Consider the following 21666-nt stretch of genomic DNA (forward strand, 5'->3'; position numbering starts at 1 on the left):
AGAAATGCAGTTTCAACATACAAATGCTTGGTGAGCTGCATCTGAGAATAAAGCTGGCAGAACCTGCTTCCTCATGGGCAGGAGAGCTAAGAGGGGAGGACTAATGTGTCAACAGAATAGGTCAATCACCTGCAAGGCTTTGAATGAAGAAGAGAAAGGCTAGTCTGTGGCAAAGCAATCACTATACTTAGATGAGCATATTAGATACAAAAACAATCTGAGTTCCTGTAAATAAGTCCCTCTATATAAGCTACACAAGAAGCTCATTGCAGAGAAATAAAATAGTAACTATAATTCACTTTTTTGAGGTGCTTGCCGTATATCACCATATGGCATTCTTTTAAGGTTTTTTAATGTGTTTGGCACCACTTAATCCTCTCGGCAACCTGACAAAGTAGGTAATATTTTCATCCTCATTTTAGAAATGAGAAGACCGAGGTCCAGAAAGGCTAAGAAACCTGTCCAGGGTTATGACCTAGTTAGTAAGTGGTGGAATCAGGCTTCTAAACCAGGTAGTCTATAAGGAGAGATGATGCTCTTAATCAGTAAACTTTAAGGCCTCCTTAAATGGCTGGCTAAGTGGCACTCTGTGAAATGGCCCGCTAAGTTAAAAAACTAGGAGAGGAAACCCAGAGTCTCAAAGCTGTAATCGTTGGAAGAGAAAACCCCAACACCTTGAAGTGCTGGCGGAAGTTTACCAGTGACAGAACTATGTCTGAGGCTTCACTGACTTGAATCCACCCAGAAGATGGAAGAACATCAAAATGGGCTATCAGGGAATTACCTAGAGGTTCTCCTAGAGCAGAGTTGCCAGCTAAAAGGGTGTCCCATTAACTACTTTGGACATATTTATACTAAAAATACATTAGTTTTTAAAATCTGAAATGCACATTTAACTGGGCATCCTGTATTTTTATTGGTCCAGCTGGCTGCCCTGAGGAGCGAAGCAAGCTACAGATGCAATAGTGGTGTGAAAGGAAAATATCTTGGGCCCCCCAAATTGCTAAGCTAAAAGGGAAAGTCAAGCTGGGAAATGCTTAGGGTAAACCTGCCTCACATTCTATTCAAAGTCACCCCTCTGCTCACACTGAGATAAATGCATATCTGATTGCCTCCCTTGGAAAGTCTAATTAGAAACTCAAAAGAATGCAACAATTTATCTCTTATCTACCTATCACCTGGAAGCCCCCTCCCTGCTTCAAGTTGTCCCGCCTTCCCAAACCGAACCAATGTTCATCTTACATATGTTAATTGATGTCTCATGTCTCCCTAAAATGTATAAAACCAAACTGTGCTCTCACCACCTTGGGCATATATTGTCAGGGCCTCCTGAGGTTGTGTCATGGCCAAACGTCCTCAACCTTGGCAAAATAAGCTTTCTAAATTAACTGAGACCTGTCTCAGATTTTCAGGGTTCACATTTTGGTAACCATGAAGGGATTCTGAGTGGAGATGCCCCTGACCTTTGACAAATCTATGCTTGGTACCAGCATGAGCTAACTTTATGGCTCAAACCAATAGGACAATTTGCTGAGGCCTGAGAGCACGCCCTCCAGAGAATCCCTGATCTCCCCAAATGTGGTAGAGATCTAAAGTTTATTTTGCTGGGAAAAAAAAAAAAAAAAAAAAAAGGGCAAGTAAAACTCCAAAAAAGTTTTAGTTGCTTCCAAAAAGGAAGGCAAGACTTCCTGCTTCCATGGCTATGGAAGACAGGTAACTCCTTTATGGAGTTTGAGCTCACTTCCAACAGGGAAGATGTGGTTTTTTTTCTCTGCTTCTAGGATGGTAGAGAGCAGTCTACACCCTGAGACCCATCCCTAGGTAAGTAACTGAATTGGGGTTTGTCTTGGCTAAAGTTAACAACCAGCTGGTCTTAATTTCTCCTTACTATTAGAGTACTCGGTAATGATATAAGTTGTGTGATTGTTTTGCTTAACTGTTTTTGTTGTTGTTGTTGTTCATTCCTGTTTTCATTGTTGTTTTGGACTTTTTCCCATTGGGTTTGATCAACTCTATCCAACTTGATCAAATCCAAAGGAAATTCCAAATTATGGGGAACAAGGCCTCTGAAGTGGCTAAATTCACACACACACACACACACACACACACACACGTGGTATGCGGTGGAGGGGAAAAAATGGCCAGAAAAAGGAAAAAAAAAAAAAAAAAAAAGAGGAAAAATTTTTGATTCTAAGGGGCTTCATTTACATAACAAGGCCACCTTTTTGTTAGCCAGGCGAAACTGAAAGAGCAATGGCTGTACTTCTGAAATAGCAGCAGTTTGTCCTAGCTGAAATATGGTAATGAGATTTTAAAAGTTTTTTTTTAAAGGAGCTCAATGGTTAAAAGTCAGCTTAATTAAAACCTAACGTCCATGATGTGTGTGTGCGTGTGTGTGCACGCATATGTGTGTGTTTGTATTTAAAAGGCCTTCATGTTTTTGTTTTTCTCCTGGGACTTTTTTTTTTTTTTTTTTGAGCAAAAGTTTTTTTTCTTCTCAGTTGACAGAATTCTGTTTTCTTCATTTGCTTCTACTATCGCTCCTTTCTCTTGCACCCTCTGCTGCGTGAAAGACCTAAAATAGTTTATAATAGCCTGGGGTTCCTTCAAGAAAATGGAGAAGGCACCAGACTCCCTTTCCGGGGAAAACAAATTTTTTCAAGAATGTAAACAGACAAGTTTGTCTCAGTTCTTGAACAAACTGTCTCAGTGCTTGATCTCGCTGGTTTTGGTTTTCTCTCCTCTTTTTAAAAGTGTGAAATAGTAACACTCCCCTTTAACTCATTTTCAGCTCATATAAGTTTTTTTCCCTGCTCAGTTTCTTTTTTTGGTGGCCTGATGCTAACAACATTTCCTTAAAGGTCTGAAGGAATTGTTTTCTTCCAACATAATATTCTGTGCACTGCAGAAGGTATTTTCTTTTGCCTTTTGGTAACTGGCCTAACAGATTTTACATTTATCAAAATAACTCCCATGCCATTATTATTAAGTTTGGTTTGCTTAGGAAAAACTGAGATTTAATGTTTTTTTAATTAAGGTTATTACATTCTTGTATCTTCCTGTATGTGGTTTTAAAGTCCTTGTGACATTGAGTTACAGGGCTTTGACTCCTGGGTCTAAAAAGAACACCAAGTCCTGCTAAATCTTAAACACTGACAGCAATTAAAACCTCATCTCCAGGCCCCCTAGAAGATGCCAATCAAAATAAACTGCATTGCTGAGACACAGGGCCAGAAATTAAAGGCATTCAACTCCTCAAGGCCCAGGGGCTATTGCAGAAGAGGTGGGCTTGTGAGATCACAAGGGTTAATTTTTAGAGATAAAGTGAGTTCAGTTTCTCTATAAATTAACCATTAATGTCAAAGGCACACTGATGCAAGACCAGCATATCAACCCCTGTGTCAAATTAACAAGGTTTTCTTAAAACATTAACCAACTCCTTAATAAAGGTTACAAAGATATAAAAGGCCCATGGAAGGTATATCTTATGATCAAGATTAAACCTTTATGGATTCTTTATAAAATTTTGAAAAACAAATTTAATTGGCTTCATGCTGTTTTTTTATTGGGGCTTAATGTTCAGAAAATTAAGTCTTCTCTCTCAAAGAATGAAGGTTTTCACCCTTTTGTTTTGAAATCCTTATCACTTTTGCTAAATGAATGACTTATTTTACAATGACCTGTAATCCTATTTTGTGATATCGAGTGTATAAAACCTTTGATATTTGACAAACTTTCCGAAATCAAATTATACATTATGTCTTTTTCTGACCTAATTAGTCCTTTAAGATGTTATTAATGGGTTCCCTAAAGTCCAAAAATGACATATTTGGCTTTTTTGGTATGAAAATTATACAGGAAGCATTGTCCAATATGAAATGGTGTTTGGTTTTCTTTGGGCTGTATTTGTATAAATATGTTATTGGTATGTATTCCAAGATTATGGGAAACTCCTATTATTCTGATATGACACAGTTTATGTTATCAGTAATAATTATAAATTTTTATGTTAAATTATTGTGTGCTACAGAGGTAACAAAATGTCTTTGACTATGGCTGCCCTAAAACTTTTCATTATTCACAGACAATTGTCATCTTTTTTTGGTCCTTTTCAGAGATAGTTTTATAATCAGCTATAAAACTCGTAACAGGTGCTCTTGAATGCATGTTTCTGATAGCTCTGGAGACTGTGACATCAAAACAGAGAAAAAACTTTGAGGACTCGTGGAGAGCTGAAATGTTTATGAATATCAAGCAGAAAAAGAATTAACTGCATGGACTAAACTAACAGAAATTTGAAGTAATCTTTTTTAACTTTTTGCTTAAAATGTTGCTGATAATTTGTTTTTCAGAATCGAGAAAATTTTAAGCTATTTACAGCTTTTTAACAATTGAGTATACTCCTTTGAACAAAATTTGGAGCATATTTGTTTTTAAAACTACCTGATTTCTACAGAATTTGGAATCTATTTGTGAGTATTCTTTACTTATGACAATACAGTTATTTGCATAAGTGCAATAAGAATCTGTTTTCATTTGTAACAGGACACATTTGAAGAAACTGGTTATTTTACCAAGGCTTTGACTGGAATAGTGTGCTTTCCTTTAAAGAATTAAACTTGACTTATGGAGCCAATAAAAAGTCCCTTGGAAAAACTAGCCTCATACCTTTGTCTCCACAGTCCCTGTACAGGGTTTCTGACCTGTGGTAAGTAAAAGGTCACTTTCTGACAGGCCCAGGAGCCCCAAGTCTTTCTTAGGAGCTCAAAAGGAGAGGAATTCACCCAACTCATAGGTATTTCATGGTACAAATCCATGGCTGGGCTGGGCTTTAAAAAAGTCTTCTCTGAGATTCCTTCTGTGGAAAAAGTTCCATCAAAGCCAATTTAAAAGCTTATGTAAAAAATAATTATTCTTGCTACACTGTATACAAAGAATTAGGCCAAGTATAATAAAGAAAACCAGTCCTGCCATGATTTGTCTTTAATAATAATGGGAAAGGGGAGAGAGAAAACTTATGTTTCAAAAACTATAGTACATCTATTGTTAGATTCTAGTCTTGTGTAATGTTTTTCAATTTTTATTATTTTCTACAGTTTGGACTGAATTCTGATTTTTCTTGGCTACATGTCTTCAAAATAATGTTTTTAATTTTTTTCCTTCTTTTTTTCCTCCATTTTTCCAAATTTGGAGTCACTGGAAACTAAGATGTGCTTTCATAAAGCCCTGTGAAATGAAGCTAGACAACTTGAGCTTCAAAAGAAAATAACAGCAACCTATTTACATACATAAGCCACTTTCATACCTGCCTACTGATGTATGGACTTCAGAGTAATGTGGCATATATCTATTTTCCAGAATTGTTCTTTTGTTTGTTGTTGTCCTCCCCCTATTTTCTCTTCACAGGACATGAGACTTTACAACCACCTTCTAAAAAGGAGCTTTCCTAATAACTCGGGACCTACCCATCTAGGAATAAACCATCCTAGCCATGAGAGATCAGACGAAACCTGAGGCCAGAGACTCATTTTCTTCTAAAATGCTTTCTCCAACAGATTTTTAAAAAGAAAAGGGGGGAAATGTGAAAGGAAAGTATTTTGGGCCCCTCAAATCACTAAACTAAAGGAAAACGTCAAGCGGGGAACTGGTTAGGGTAAACCTGCCTCCCATTCTGTTCAAAGTTATCCCTCTGCTCACCAAGATAAATGCATATATCATTGCCTTCTTTGGAGAGGCTAATTAGAAACTAAAAAAAAAAAAAATGCAACCATTTGTCTCTTATCTACCTATGACCTGGAAGCCCCCTCCCTGCACCTTTCCAGACCGAACTAATGTTCATCTTACATGTGTTGATTGATGTCTTATATCTCCCTAAAATGTATAAAACCAAACTGTGCTCTCACCACCTTGGACACATGTTGTCAGGACCTCCTGAGGCTGTGTCATGGGTGCACGTCTTCAACCTTGGCAAAATAAACTTTCTAAATTAACTGAGACCTGTGTCAGATCTTCAGGATTCACAGTGGTCTGTTAGCATTTAAAAATCAAATAACATGAGGGGCTGGGCCCTGATACTAGGTACAGAGCAAAGTAAATCTGTGTGAACGTTAGAAAGCATTCTAGATTTGGGTAACAGGTAACTCGTGGACAACTACTCAGCTCTTACTCTGAATACACCAGCACTAAACTACCCCTAAATGACCTGAGAAATAAGATTGACAACACAGTGGAAGAAAAAGCCTAATACCAAGTGACTAAAGCCACACAGGGCAAATTAGGCTAAAGCAAAGCTTGAAAGGTGGGGATAAACACAGAGTTACTGGTGTTGAGAATTAGACTGACAAAACATATGCCCAAGAGCCCTATCTGGCTCTGCCAGGCAATGCTGCTATTTCTTTGGCAGTCATTGAGAAAAAAACTAACAAAACAATCCTGTCCTGGTATTGCTGCTGCACTGGGGAGAGGTGATCTATACAGATGGGAGAGAAGGGGAAGGGACAGTAGAGGAGGGGAGGGGATGGGAGGAAATTTGGCAACAGCATCAGTTCTTCTAAGAAATGATCAGAAGAGTCACTGTTCAGGGCAGGAACAGTCGGGGCCCTGCTATTTTTGTTTAGTAATCACAACTAGCCTCCCGGGAAAATTCTATCTGCTCTCCAGCAGGCTTTGGAAAAGAGCCCCCCTATACCCACATGCACACACACAGGAGCATGCACACACACACACACACACACACACACACACACTTCTGGGAGAGAGGGGAAGGAGACCTATAGGAGGCTTGGGTCTTTGAATACCAAACCAGGTAAATGTGTGCTTTCGCTATGCACACCCAAACACACACACACACACACACACACACACACACACACACACACACACCCCAGAGAGGTTTTACTATTTATCAAGCCAGGAGTAAATTTTAAATTAGAGTTCTTATAAGAGAGCGGAAAATTAAATAGAACATACAATTTTAGATCAGAGAAATGGCCTAAACACGCAGGAGTAAAATTTTCCAGGGGAAGTAATTTGCTTATTGGTTCATTTAAAATTTCTAGATGAACACATTTCCTGCCAAATCTAATTGCAAGAAAGGTCACCAGTGAGAAAGCAAAGGACTCTTGGTACCTTCCGGCTAAATCCTCGATATCTTTTATGAACAGGCCTCCTTGGTGCTTGCACATATTCTTGCATGCCCTCAGTCGGCTCTTATTCTTGTACAAGATGTAGTCTTTGCCAGTGCTCTTATTGCGAAAGAAATTGATTCCTTCCTTAAGATTGGCAACTTCAACAGGTGATAGGCACAACAGGATCTCAGTTGTTTGTTCGATGCTATGAAAAGGCAAACATTTTGAGGGGGAAGGTTAATAATGTTAGGTTTTAAGAGATAATCATTTCAAACTGACAGCTCAAAACCCCTTTTCCCTAAAATACTTTGTAAGCCCCTTGCGTTCCAAGTACCCAGGTTTGGTGGCTACCTGAGGATGCATTTCTCCCCACCTTGATATGAATATAAATATACATCTTACTTGTTAAATATGCCTCTCCACTTTTCTAGAGAACTAATAGCCCTCTTACTTGCCTGCCCATCGTCTGCCGGTTCCTCTGCCTGGGTATTTTGAAAGAACAGCAGTTGCTCAAATCGTTTCTGTTGCTCATTTGCTCCCCTAAGGCATTAGTCAGCCTGAAAACAGGACGTTTAAGGTATTTTCCTTTAACAGTTACTGATTTCCTTTGACAGTTTTCTCCCTCTATCACAGCTCTTTTAGAAGTCTAACACCATATTCAATTCTGAGAAACCACTGTGCTGTCCCTCCCATCTCTGCTCTTTTGCATCTGGACTTCCTCTGCCTAGAACGCAGTTCCTCTCCTTCACCACGCAGCATCAGTCTTGGTTCAAATAGAAATGAATCGTCCCCTTCCTGGTTAAGCCTTCCAAGACACACCCCAGGTCCAGGCTGGCATTCTTTGTGTACATTCCTCTTCTGTAGAACATTATAACATTGTAATTGGCACACTGCCCTGTTTACTTACATATAGGCACTTTTGAAAGCACTCTATCTTCCTTTTCCCCCTACCACTTAGCCCACTGCCTTTCACAGGATATGTCTTCACTAGCTCTCTACTTAATGAATCACCCCTCTCACTGCGCTCAATTTGATTAATTTACAAAAAGCTCCAGCAGCAAACCAAGCATTTGAATCTTTTTTTTTTTTTTAAGGAAACTAGCCGTTATACTTCTCAAACCCCAATTTCTAAACACTCTGTTTACAGTGCAACACTGAATCATAACGGAATATGATTTTTGCCAAGAAAGGTTTCAAAATATCTTTTGCAAATCCATGGTAGGAAATCTGGGCACATGTTGTTTAGTTTTATATTTGACTCCAAACAAAAAGTAGCCAAAATTCTCTTTGCATGTTAACTTAAAACTGATTTGGAGCACAAGCATATTTGTGGCACTTTCAGTTTCATTTTTAGAAGCCCTGCAAATTTCTTAAAGGAGATAAAAATAATTTTAAGAACACTCCAGGGTAGAAAATAACAGAGAAACCACTTCCAATTTTAAACTGATGAAGGCATAGCTCTGTAATATTATGATCTACTTTCTCAAAGCAGATTCTCATTGTCACCTCTGTCCCAAATTCCTAGTAATTGTGCTCCCAATGGACTTGAAATTATTCCAAAAATATGTTCTAAATGTATTTGATAGGAAGAATCCATTCTAAATTTCATGACTTCTTTTTTGACTTTGTTCTCACGAGTACAGATATCTGACACCAAGCTAACATAAGCACTGAGGCAATTCCTGGAATAATTAGTCTAAGAGTATAAAAGGCAAACCTCTCTAGATTTTTGTTGTTCCATTGAGTGAATTCATATAGCCAAAGTTCTGTGTCAGATTTCAACTTATATCACAGCCATGTAGAACAGGTTCACTTAACCACACTTTTGTTCTCAGTTCCATGTGAAAGTCACACTGGAGCAGAAGGCAAAAGAAAAAAATGTGTGCACCTATATACATGCTTTTCTGTGTATTGTTTAAATGATTAGTTTTTCCCCAAAATATTTTTAAAGATATCAATGAATTTGCTTCTATCAAAATCAGAAAAATAAAACTGTAGCAAATTCTTGTTTTGCTATAAATAAAACATTAAAACAAAAATGAATTTTAATACACCTACTTTTTAACATTTTGATATTTTTTCAAATACATTAATATTCTTGAAAAATAACCATTAAAATACATTTATACAGGGGCACACTTTTTCCTTTTTGCCTCATAAGTAATGGTAGTGTGGCAGTATAACATCCTGTCTTTAAGTTTTGGATATTTCGTTTGTCATGGAATTTGTGCATTCATTTTGGCCTTAAAAAATATTGTGTTGGCCAGGTGTGGTGGCTCACACCTGTAATCCCAGCACTTTGGGAGGCCAAGGCAAGCAGATCACCTGAGGTCAGGAGTTCGAGACCAACCTGGCCTACGTGGTGAAACCCTGTCTGTACTAGAAATACAAAAATTAGCCAGGTGTGGTGGCAGTTACCTGTAGTCCCAGCTACGTGGGAGGCGGAAGTAGGAAAGTCGCTTGAACCCAGGAGGCGGAGGTTGCAGTGAGCTGAGATCGCCCCACCGCACTCCAGCCTGGGTGACAGAGTGAGACTACATCTCAAAAGAAAAAAAAAATGAAAAAATATTGTGTTAAAATAAATTTGTTTTAATCAAGATTTATTTTTACATTCCTTAAATTTTCTACAACTTAAAAGTGGTCTCACTTGTCTCACCCTAATCCCAGGCTCTGTTATTTTCTGATGCCTAATTATGATCTAAACTAGGAACTAGTTAGAAGTCAGCTTCATAGTCAATGTATGTATCTCACTTGAATTATCTCCATCCTTTTTCTGAAGATTAATAGGAACCAGATATAAGTGTGTAACAAACGAATTTTTAAAATTTACCTCTCTAGAGATCACAGAAAATACCTATATTAATAAAAATGTCACTGGTTTACTATTTCAAGGGCCTATGGAATAAACAGTGATGCTTTTGAAACTTATTTTGAAAATTCAAAATCTAGACCTCAAAAAAATACAGAGGGGAGTAGAGTTTTATGAGGTAAAAATGTCATTCATTCATGCTCTGATGGCACCTCACACCCTGAGGATCTCTTTAAAGACCAGTGGCTGGGGCTTCTAAGCTCAGAGCTGAGGGAGAGTCAAGGATAGGAATGATATAAATGTCAACTATACTTTCAGTCCAAGCAGGGCAAGGAGCCCAAACAAAGACTACTTATGAAACTAGAAATCCTCCAGACGGTTATAATCTGAGAAAAAGGGTGGAGGAAGAAAAGGCAACTCATTCAGAATTTTCAGTCTGTATGTACATTTTGCTCCCCGTCTTAGGTATTTTGTTTTCAATGGGAAGATGTTCAGTATTCTGTTCAAGAAAAGGTAAACTCTATGAAGGCCAAGACTACAGTGCCTGTCCCATGGTAGGTGCTCAGTAAATATCTAGTGAATTTAAAGAATATCCTCACAAGAACAAAATGTGTACTCCATGGTTAAAAGAAGAAAAATTTACCTACTGTACCCTGTGATACTCAATATCTAAAACCAATCACATAAGCTTCCACTTTAGGAAACTAGAAAAAGGAAAGTAAATTCAAAGTAAGCAGAAAAAAAGAAATAAAAATTAGAGCAGAAATCAATGGAATTGAAAACAGAAAACTAATAGAGAAATGCAACAAAACCAAATGCTGGTTCTTTGAAAAGATCAAAAAAGTGATAAGCCCACAGCTAGGCTAACTAATATTTTAAGAGAGAGAGAGAGGGAGGATGCAAAAATATTAATATCGGGCTGAGCACAGTGGCTTATGCCTGTAATCCCAGCACTTTGGGAGGCCAAGGCAGGAACATCACTTGAGCCCAGGAGTTCAAGACCAGTCTGAGCAACATAGTGAGACCCTGTGTCTAAGGCAGGTGTTGTGGTGGCTCACATCTGTAATGCCAGCACTTTGGGAGGCTGAGGTGGGTGGATTGCTTTGAGCTCAGGAGTTCAAGACCAGCCTGGGCAATACAATGAAACCCCATCTCTACAAAAAATGCAAAACAATTAGCCAGGCATTGGTGGCTTGTACTTGTAGTCCCAGCTACTTGGGAGGCTGAGACTGGAGAATCACTTGAGCCCAGAAAGCGGAGGTTGCAGTGAGCTGAGATCTTGCCATTGCACTCTAGCCTGGGTGACGGAGCGAGTCCCTCTCTCAAAGGAAAAAAAAAAAAAAAAAAAGACCCTGTGTCTACAAAAACAAAAAATACAATATCAGAAATGAAAGAAGGGACAACACTACGGACCTTATGGACATTAAAAAGATAATAAAGGAATGCTATGAAAAACTCTACACTCATAAATTTGATAACCTATGTGAAACAGACCAATCCATTGAAAGACACAATCTGCCAAAACTTGTACAAAAAGAAATAGACTATCTGAGTAGAACTATATATATTAAATAAATTGAATCAGTAACTAAGAACCTTCTAAAACAGAAAGCATCAGGCCCAGATGGGTGTACTGGTGAATTCTACTATAATTTTAAAGAAGAATTTATACCAATTTTCAAAAATCTCTTCCAGAAGACAGACACAGAGGGAATATTTCCTGACTCATTCTATGAACCCATCACCCTAATACCAAAATCAGACAAAGTTATAACAAGAAAAAAAAACTACAGGCTAATTTCTTTCATGAACATAGATGTAAAAATACTCAACAAAACATTATCAGATATAGCAATGGATAAAAAGAATTATATGCTATGACCAAATGGGATTTATTCCAGGCATGTAAGGCTGGTTCAACATTCAAAAGTCACTTAATATAATGTATCACATCAATAGGCTAAAGAAGAAAAGTCATATGATCACATGCATTTGATAAAATCCAACACTCATTCATGATAAAAACTCTCAGCACACTAGAAATACAGGGAAACTTCTTCAGCTTGATAGAGAACGTTTACAGCTGGGCACAGTGGCCCATACCCATTAATCTAAGTGTTTTTGGGGGTCAACACAGAAAGGATTACTTGAGGCCAGGAGCTTAAGACCAGCCTGGTCAACATAGCAAAACCCCATTGCTTAAAAAAAAAAAAATAAAAAAGCGCCAGGTGCGGTGGCTCATGCCTGTAATCCCAGCACTTTGGGAGGCTGAGGCAGGTGGATCGCCTGAGGTCAGGAGTTCGAGACCAGCCTGGCCAACATGGTGAAACCCTGTCTCTACTAAAAATACAAAAATTAGCCAGGCATGGTGGTGTACGCCTGTAGTCCCAGCTACTAGGGAGGCTGAAGTAGGAGAATTGCTTGAACCCAGGAGGTGGAGGTTGCAGTGAGCTGAGCTCATGGCACTGCACTTCAGCCTGGGTGACAGAGTGAGACTCCATCTCAAAAAAAAAAAAAAAAAAAAAAAATTGGCCAGGCATGGCAGTATGCATCTATAGCCCTAGCTACTCGGTAGGCCAATATGTAAGTATCACTTGAGCCCACAGTTCAAGGCTGGGGTGACCTATGATCACACCACTGCACTCCAGCCTGGGAGACAGAGCAAGACCCTTTCTCTTAAAAAAAAAAAAAAAATTTAAATGAAAACATCTACAAAAAACATACAGTTAACATATACTTAATGGTGAGAAAGTAGAAGCTTTCTTACTAAGGACAAGGCAAGGGTGTCGTCTCTCACCACTGCTTTTCTACATTGTATTGGAAGTTCTAGATGATAAAATAGGGCAAATAAATAAATAAGTGGTATACAAATTGGGAAGAAAGAAATAAAACTGTTTTTGTTCACAGTTAACATGATTGCCTATGTAGAAAATCTGAAATAATCAATTCTTAAATGTGGGCTGCACATAGAGACTTCCTTTCAAAGAGTACAGTATGGAAATGATGAAAAAAAGAGTAACTAACAGTAAGGAAATGTGACAATCCATCAATGTCAACAGTGATAAATTATGTTAGAATGTAACTTTAATATGATGTGGTCTTCCTCCCGCAAACCCATAATCCCAGTCTAATCATGAGGAAAAAAAATCAGATAAATTCCAATAGAGAGGTAACCTATAAAATACATGGTCAGTACTCCTTGAAACTCAAGGTCATCCAAAACAAGAAAAATCTGAGTAAATATTACAGCCAAGAGAAGCCTAAGGAGACATGATAGCTAAATGTGATGTGGTATCTTAGATGTAACCCTGAAACAGAAAAAGACATTAGGTAAAAGTTAAAGAGACCTGAATAAGCTACTCAGCGCATTAAGGCAAGAAAAAAAAGTCAAACACATAAGGAGTGGAAAGAAAAAAAATCATTTTTGAAGATAGTTAGACTGTATATATAAACATTCAGAAGAAACCACATATAAATTATTAAGACTCTGAGAGTTTAGTACAGCTGTTAGATATATAATCAATAGTTTAAGAAATCAATTTATTCTCACATCAGCAATAAAAAACACAAAAATTGAATTAAAAATATGTCATTTAAGATAGCAGAAAAGGCCGAGGTGGGCGGATCACCTGAGGTCAGGAGTTCGAGACCAGCCTGGCCAACGTGGTGAAACCCTGTCTCTACAAAAAATACAAGAGTAGCCGGGTGTGGTGGCACATGCCTGTAATCCCAACTGCTCGGGAGGCTGAGGCAGGGGAATTGCTTGAACTCGGGAGGCCCCTGCTGTCTTTTCTGGACACTCGAAGGTAAAGGCAGAGTTGGGTTTGAGACAGAGGTTAGGCACGCCCACAGCTGAGAAAAGACGTTTCCTTCAGTCACAGTGCTCCTCCTCCACGGCAGTTACCTCACCCCAACCCCCACAGGATAGTGTAGGGCATGCAGTAGGCAGGAGGACCACAGACTCTGATTGTCCCCATGCTGGTCCCAGTGGACTCTGTGGGCTCTGGCTGTGCCTGTGATTGCCCTTCACAGATCTCTTCCCCTTTGAAACACAGCTGTGAGGAGGGAAGCTAGGAAGGACCCCTCTCACACAGTGGTGGTCTGTTTCTTCCATTACAGAATAAGTAGCAGAAAAAGTGAAGGCAGTTTCCTGAATGTGACACATTTCTCAAGAACTCAGATCTCACCAGGTATAGCCTGCAAGACCCAAGTCTGTTCTAACTTTGCCTGGCTGGGCTCTCTGATCCTCCTCAATTATTGTCCATGATGTTCAGGCTCTGTCATTTAAAAAATACAGAGAGATAAAATCAGGAAGGCTGGAGCATGTGGGACAGTCACTAAATTGAGACCTTTCTGATGTGTTAATATCAGCATCTGAGCCACAACCCAGGTGCCTGGAAGCACCATTTTCATACAGTCAGTGGTTTTCAAATACTTTAAGGCTAATCTTTTTTCTTTCCCTCTATATTCCCGACAGTCAGCATAATGATTGTGTTTGTTCCCTACTGGATCCATTTGTTTTGTATAGTGTCTGACAGGAATGTGAAGAACAATAAGATGTATAATTCTTGTGGGACATGCCGGTGCACACCTGTAGTACCAGCTACAACTTGGGTGGCTTAGGGAGGAGGATCATTTAAGCCCCAGGTTTCAAAGTTAACAGTGAACTGTGATTGCACCACTGCACTCCAGCCTGGCTGACAAAGCGAGACCCCCATCTCAAAAAAACAAACAAACAAAATGACATATAACTCTTCTATCACCACCAAGGAACTTCCACAATGAAACTCCCAAGGACTACCCTTTACGGTCACATCCCCACTGTTCATATCCTCTGGCAACCACTGATTTGCCAGCTATCCTTATAATATTGCCATTTCAAGAATGGTATGTAGAAGGAATCTATATTACATTGCTTTTTTAAACCTTCCAAACCTTTTTTATTTTTTTTAAAGGATTTCAGCCCCAAAGACCCTCCAGCTAGTTCTCTTTCTCCCTTCCTTTATAGCCAGGTATACTTTTTGTGGTTGTTGTTTCTGCACACCTAACAGCTTACTAGTTTTCTTCCTACATTTTCAGTCCTTTTTTGTTTGCTTTGTAGATGGATCCTTCCTCTATCTGGTCATTCAATGTTGTAGCTCCTCAAGGCTCAGTTCTGTATCCTCTTCATTTGACACTTTTTCCCTACAGAGTCTCCTCCATACTCTTGGCTTCAATTATCTCCTGAACACAGATGACTCTCAAACACATATACGGGCAGACCTTGAGCCACAAAGTTGTATCTGTATAGCTAACTGCCTTTCATACATATCTATTTGGATGTCTTAAAGACACCTGAAACTTAGCATATCCAAAATTCAGCTCAGTGCATCTCATTCTCATCCTTCAAATGTCCTTCATGACAACCTGTTATCTTCAACAACTCCCTTTCTCTCCCTACCCTATAGCTAAGTCAAATCCATTAATCTTACCTCTTAAGTCTCTCTCACAACCATCTTCCCTGTCACCCTAATCTAAGCCATCACCATGGCCCTCTGGGCCACTGCCATAGACCCCTAACTGGTCACCCTACATTCACTCTTTCTTTAATTTGTTCTTTCCACAATGACCAGAATAACATAGTTATTTAATTTTAAATTTTTGTGAGTATATAGATGTATACAATTGTGGGGTATATGAGATGTTTTGACACAGGCATGCAATGCATAATAATGTCATGGAGAATGAGGCAGAATAACATAGATTAAATGGAAATTTAAAATAATTCCACCCTATCAACCTTTTTTTCCACTTCAGTCTCCTGTCATTGTTCCTAGGAGAAACAGCAAAATTCCTAACATAACCTAGGAGGTGAAGCATATATAGTGACCCCTACACACTTCCTCCAGCTTATTTTGTACTATGTTCTTCCTCCTAATGACATCTGGTCTTCTTTCATTTCCTCAATGTACAACCCTATACCCAGAATATTCTCTTTTGATCCCTTCCTCACAGATTTAACTCTCCTTATTGTTATGGGAAGTCAGGGACCCCAAACGGAGTGACCAGCCAGAACTGTGTCACAGGACCATAAATTGTGAAGATTTCATCTTAATATGGACATTTATCAGTTCCCAAATAATACTTTTATAATTTCTTATGCCTGTCTTTAATCTCTTAATCCTGGTATCTTCGTAAGCTGAGGATGTATGTCACCTCAGGACCACTGTGATGATTGTGTTAACTGTACACATTGATTGTAAAACATGTGTTTGAACAATATGAAATCAGTGCACCTTGAAAACGAACAGAATAATAGCGATTTTTATGGAACAAGGGAAGACAACCATAACGTCTGACTGCCTGTGGGGTCAGGCAAAAAGAGCCATATTTTTCTTCTTGCAGAGAGCTTATAAATGGACATGCAAGTAGGAAAGATATTGCTAAATTCTTTTCCTAGCAAGGAATATTAATATTAATACCCTGGGAAAATATTGCGTTCCTTGGGGGAGGTCTATAAATGGCCGCTCTGGGACTGTCTGTCTTGTGCAGTTGAGATAAGGACTGAAATATGCGCTGATCTCCTGCAGAACCCTCAGGCTTACTAGGGTTGGGAAAATTCCACCCTGGTAAATTCGTGGTCAGACCGGTTCTTTGCTCTCAAACCCTGTTTTCTGTTGTTTAAGATGTTTATCAAGACAAAACGTGTCAGGGGGTTCCAAGATGGCCGAATAGGAACAGCTCCAGTCTACAGCTCCCAGCGTGAGTGACACAGAAGACAGGTGATTTCTGAATTCCCAACTGAGGTACTGGGTTCGTCTCACTGGGGCTTATCAGACAGTGGGGGCAGGACAGTGGGTGCAGCCCACCAAGTGTGAGCTGAAGCAGGGCGAGGCATCGCCTCACCCGGGAAGCACAAGGGGTCAGAGAATTCCCTTTCCTAGCCAAGGGAAGGGGTAACAGATGGCACCTGGAAAATTGTGTCACTCCCACCCTAATACTGCACTTTTCCAATGGTCTTAGCAAATGGCACACCAGGAGATTATATCCCGTGCCTGACTTGGAGGGTCCCACGCCCACAGAGCCTCGCTCATTACCAGCACAGCAGTCTGAGACCGAACTGCAAGGTGGCAGCAAGGCTGGGGGAGGGGCACCCGCCATAGCTGAGGCTTGAGTAGGTAAACAAAGTGGCCAGGAAGTTCAAACTGGGTGGAGCCCACCACAGCTCAAGGCCTGCCTGCCTCTGTAGACTCCACTCTTGGGGGCAGGGCATAGCCGAACAAAAGGCAGCAGAAACCTCTGCAGACTTCAATGTCCCTGTCTGACAACTTTGAAGAGAATGGTGGTTCTCCCAGCACGGAGTTTGAGATCTGAGAACAGACAGACTGCCTCCTCAAGTGGGTCCCTGACCCCCGAGTAGCCTAACTGGCAGGCACCCCCCAGTAGGGGCAGACTGACACCTCACACTGCTGGGTACCTCTCTGAGACGAAGCTTCCAGAGGAACAATCAGGCAGCAACATTTGCTGTTCAGCAATATTCGCTGTTCTGCAGCCTTCACTGCTGACACCCAGGCAAACAGGGTCTGGAGTGGACCCACAGCAAACTCCAACAGACCTGCAGCTGAGGGTCCTGACTGTTAGAAGGAAAACTAACCAATAGGAAGGACATCCACACCAAAACCCCATCTGTACGTCACCATCAAAGACCAAAGGTAGATAAAACCACAAAGATGGGGAAAAAACAGAGCAGAAAAGCTGAAAATTCTAAGAACAGAGCACCTCTCCCCCTCCAAAGGAACACAGCTCCTCACCAGCAATGGAACAAAGCTGGATGGAGAATGACTTTGACGAGTTGAGAGAAGTCTTCAGACGATCAAACTTTTCCGAGCTAAAGGAGGAAGTTTGAACTCATTGCAAAGAAGCTAAAAACCTTGAAAAAGGATTAGACGAATGGCTAACTAGAAAAACCAGTGTAGAGAAGTCCTTAAGTGACCTGATGGAGCTGAAAACCAGGCACAAGAACTACGTGACAAATGCACAAGCTTCAGCAGCCGATTCGATCAACTGGAAGAAAGGGTATCAGTGATTGAAGATCAAATGAATGAAATGAAGCAAGAAGAGAAGTTTAGAGAAAAAAGAATAAAAAGAAATGAACAAAGCCTCCAAGAAATATGGGACTATGTGAAAAGACCAAATCTATGTCTGATTGGTGTACCTGAAAGTGACGGGAAGAATGGAACCAAGTGGGAAAACATTCTTCAGGATATTATCCAGGAGAACTTCCCCAATCTAGCAAGGCAGGCCAACATTCAAATTCAAGAAATACAGAGAATGCCACAAAAATAACTCCTCGAGAAGAGCAACTCCAAAACACATAATTGTCAGATTCACCAAAGTTCAAATGAAGGAAAAAGTGTTAAGGGCAGCCAGAGAGAAAGGTCAGGTTACCCACAAAGGGAAGCCCATCAGACTAACAGCAGATCTCTTGGCAGAAACTCTACAAGCCAGAAGAGAGGGGGGGCCCATATTCAACATTCTTAAAGAAAAGAATTTTCAACCCAGAATTTCATATGCTGCCAAACTAAGCTTCATAAATGAAGGAGAAATAAAATCCTTTACAGACAAGCAAATGCTGAGAGATTCTGTCACTGCCAGGCCTGCCCTACAAGAGCTCCTGAAGGAAGTACTAAACATGGAAAGGAACAACTGGTACCAGCCACTGCAAAAAACATGCCAAATGGTAAAGACCATCAAGGCTAGGAAGAAACTGCATCAACTAACGAGCAAAATAACCAGCTAACATCATAATGACAAGATCAAATTCACACATAACAATGTTAACCTTAATTGTAAATGAGCTAAATGCTCCAATTAAAAGACACAGACTGGCAAATTGGATAAAGACTCAAGACCCATCAGTGTGCTGTATTCAGGAGACCCATCTCACATGCAGAGACACACATAGGCTCAAAATAAAGGGATGGAGGAAGATCTACCAAGCAAATGGAAAACATTAAAAGGCAGGGGTTGCAATCCTAGTCTCTGATAAAACAGACTTTAAACCAACAAAGATCAAAAGAGACAAAGAAGGCCATTACATATGGTAAAGAAATGAATTCAACAAGAAGAGCTAACTATCCTAAATATATATGCACCCAATACAGGAGCACCCAGATTCATAAAGCAAGTCCTTAGAGATCTACAAAGAGACTTAGACTCCCACACAATAATAATGGGAGAATTTAACACCCCACTGTCAACATTAGACAAACCAACGAGACAGAAAGTTGAAAAGGATATCCAGGAATTGAACTCAGCTCTGCACCAAGCAGACCTAATAGACATCTACAGAACTCTCCACCCCAAATCAACAGAATATACATTCTTCTCAGCACCACATCACACTTATTCCAAAACTGACCACATAGTTGGAAGTAAAGCCTCCTCAGCAAATGTAAAAGAACAGAAATTATAACAAACTGTCTCTCAGACCACAGTGCAATAAACTAGAACTCACGATTAAGAAACTCAGTCAAAACCACTCAACTACATGGAAACTGAACAACCTGCTCCTGAATGACTACTGCGTATATAACAAAATGAAGGCAGAAATAAAGATATTCTTTGAAACCAATGAGAACAAAGACACAACATACCAGAATCTCTGGGACACATTAAAACAGTGTGTAGAGGAATATTTACAGCAATAATGCCCACAAGAGAAAGCAGGAAAGATCTAAAATTGACATCCTAACATCACAATTAAAAGAACTAGAGAAGCAAGAACAAACACATTCAAAAGCTAGCAGAAGGCAAGAAATAACTAAGATCAGAGCAGAACTGAAGGAGACAGAGACACAAAAAACCCTTCAAAAAATCAATGAATCCAGGAGCTGGTTTTTTGAAAAGACCAACGAAATGGATAGACCACTAGCAAGACTAATAAAGAAGAAAAGACAGAAGAATAAAATAGACACAATAAAAAATGATAAAGGGGATATCACCACCGATCCCACAGAAATACAAATTACCATCAGAGAATACTATAAACACCTCTACACAAATAAACTGGAAAATCTAGAAGAAATGGATAAATTCCGGGGCACATACACCCTCCCAAGAATAAACCAGGAAGAAGTTGAATCCCTGAATAGACCAATAACAGGCTCTGAAATTGAGGCAATAATTAATAGCCTACCAACCAAAAAAAGTCCAGGACCAGATGGATTCACAGCTGAATTCTACCAGAGGTACAAAGAGGAGCTGGTACCATTCCTTCTGAAGCTATTCCAATCAATAGAAAAAGAGGGAATCCTCCCTAACTCATTTTATGAGGCCAGCATCATCCTGATACCAAAGCCTGGTGGAGACACAACAAAAAAAAGAGAATTTTAGACCAATATCCCTGATGAACATTAATGCAAAAATCCTCCATAAAATACTGGCAAACCAAATCCAGCAGCACTTCAAAAAGCTTATCCACCATGATCACATGGGCTTCATCCCTGGGATGCAAGGCTGGTTCAACATATGCAAATCAATAGACATAATTCAGCATATAAACAGAACCAAAGACAAAAACCACTTGATTATCTCAATAGATGCAGAAAAGGCCTTTGACAAAATTCAACATCCCTTCATGCTAAAAACACTCAATAAATTAGGTATCGATGGGACGTATCTCAAAATAATAAGAGCTATTTACGACAAACCCACGGCCAATATCACACTGAATGGGCAAAAACTGGAAGCATTCCCTTTGAAAACTGGCACAAGACAGGGATGCCCTCTCTCACCACTCCCATTCAACATAGTGTTGGAAGTTCCAGCCAAGGCAATCAGGCAGGAGAAAGAAATAAAGGGTATTCAATTAGGAAAAGAGGAAGTCAAATTGTCCCTGTTTGCAGATGACATGATTGTATATTTAGAAAACCCCATCATCTCAGTCCAAAATCTCCTTAAGCTGATAAGCAACTTCAGCAAAGTCTCAGGATACAAAATCAATGTGCAAAAATCACAAGCATTCTTATACACCAATAACAGACAAACAGAGAGCCAAATCATGAGTGAACTCCCATTCACAATTGCTTCAAAGAGAATAAAATACCTAGGAATCCAACTTACAAGGGATGTGAAGGACCTCTTCAAGGAGAACTACAAACCACTGCTCAACGAAATAAAAGGGGACACAAACAAATGGAAGAACATTCCATGCTCATGGATAGGAAGTATCAATATCATGAAAATGGGCATACTGCCCAAGGTAATTTATAGATTCAATGCCATCCCCATCAAGCTACCAATGACTTTCTTTTCAGAATTGGAAAAAACTACTTTAAAGTTCATATGGAACCAAAAAAGAGCCTGCATTGCCAAGACAATCCTAAGCCAAAAGAACAAAGCTGGAGGCATCACGCTACCTGACTTCAAACTATACTACAAGGCTGCAGTAACCAATACAGCATGGTACTGGTACCAAAACAGAGATATAGACCAATGGAACAGAACAGAGCCCTCAGAAATAATAACACACATCTACAACCATCTGGTCTTTGACAAACCTGACAAAAACAAGAAATGAGGAAAGGATTCCCTATTTAATAAATGGTGCTGGGAAAACTGGCTAGCCATATGTAGAAAACTGAAATTGGATCTCTTCCTTACACCTTATACAAAAATTAATTCAAGATGGATTAAAGACTTAAATTTAGACCTAAAACCATAAAAACCCTAGAAGAAAACCTAGGCAAT

At 39.6% G+C, this 21666-nt stretch overlaps 1 protein-coding gene across 12 annotated transcripts in view; it reads right to left on the reverse strand.

The window, feature by feature from the left end:
- The window catches only part of CMAH (cytidine monophosphate-N-acetylneuraminic acid hydroxylase), a 377256-nt gene that overhangs the window by 299908 nt on the left and 55682 nt on the right, over nucleotides 1–21666 (reverse strand). For 3 of the 12 annotated variants that reach the window (XM_054557301.2, XM_063725397.1, XM_054557302.2), the window contains one exon: nucleotides 7129–7332. In XM_054557301.2, the coding sequence (XP_054413276.1) occupies nucleotides 7129–7332 (204 nt within the window). Of the gene's footprint in view, nucleotides 1–7128; nucleotides 7333–7529; nucleotides 8228–21666 lie in introns of those variants that run through there. The other 9 variants (XM_063725398.1, XM_063725399.1, XR_010140614.1 and 6 more) reach the window with 8 other exon arrangements.

This window comes from Pongo abelii, chromosome 5 (genome assembly GCF_028885655.2).
Source record: "Pongo abelii isolate AG06213 chromosome 5, NHGRI_mPonAbe1-v2.0_pri, whole genome shotgun sequence".
In the NCBI taxonomy this organism is placed as follows: Eukaryota; Metazoa; Chordata; class Mammalia; order Primates; family Hominidae; genus Pongo; species Pongo abelii.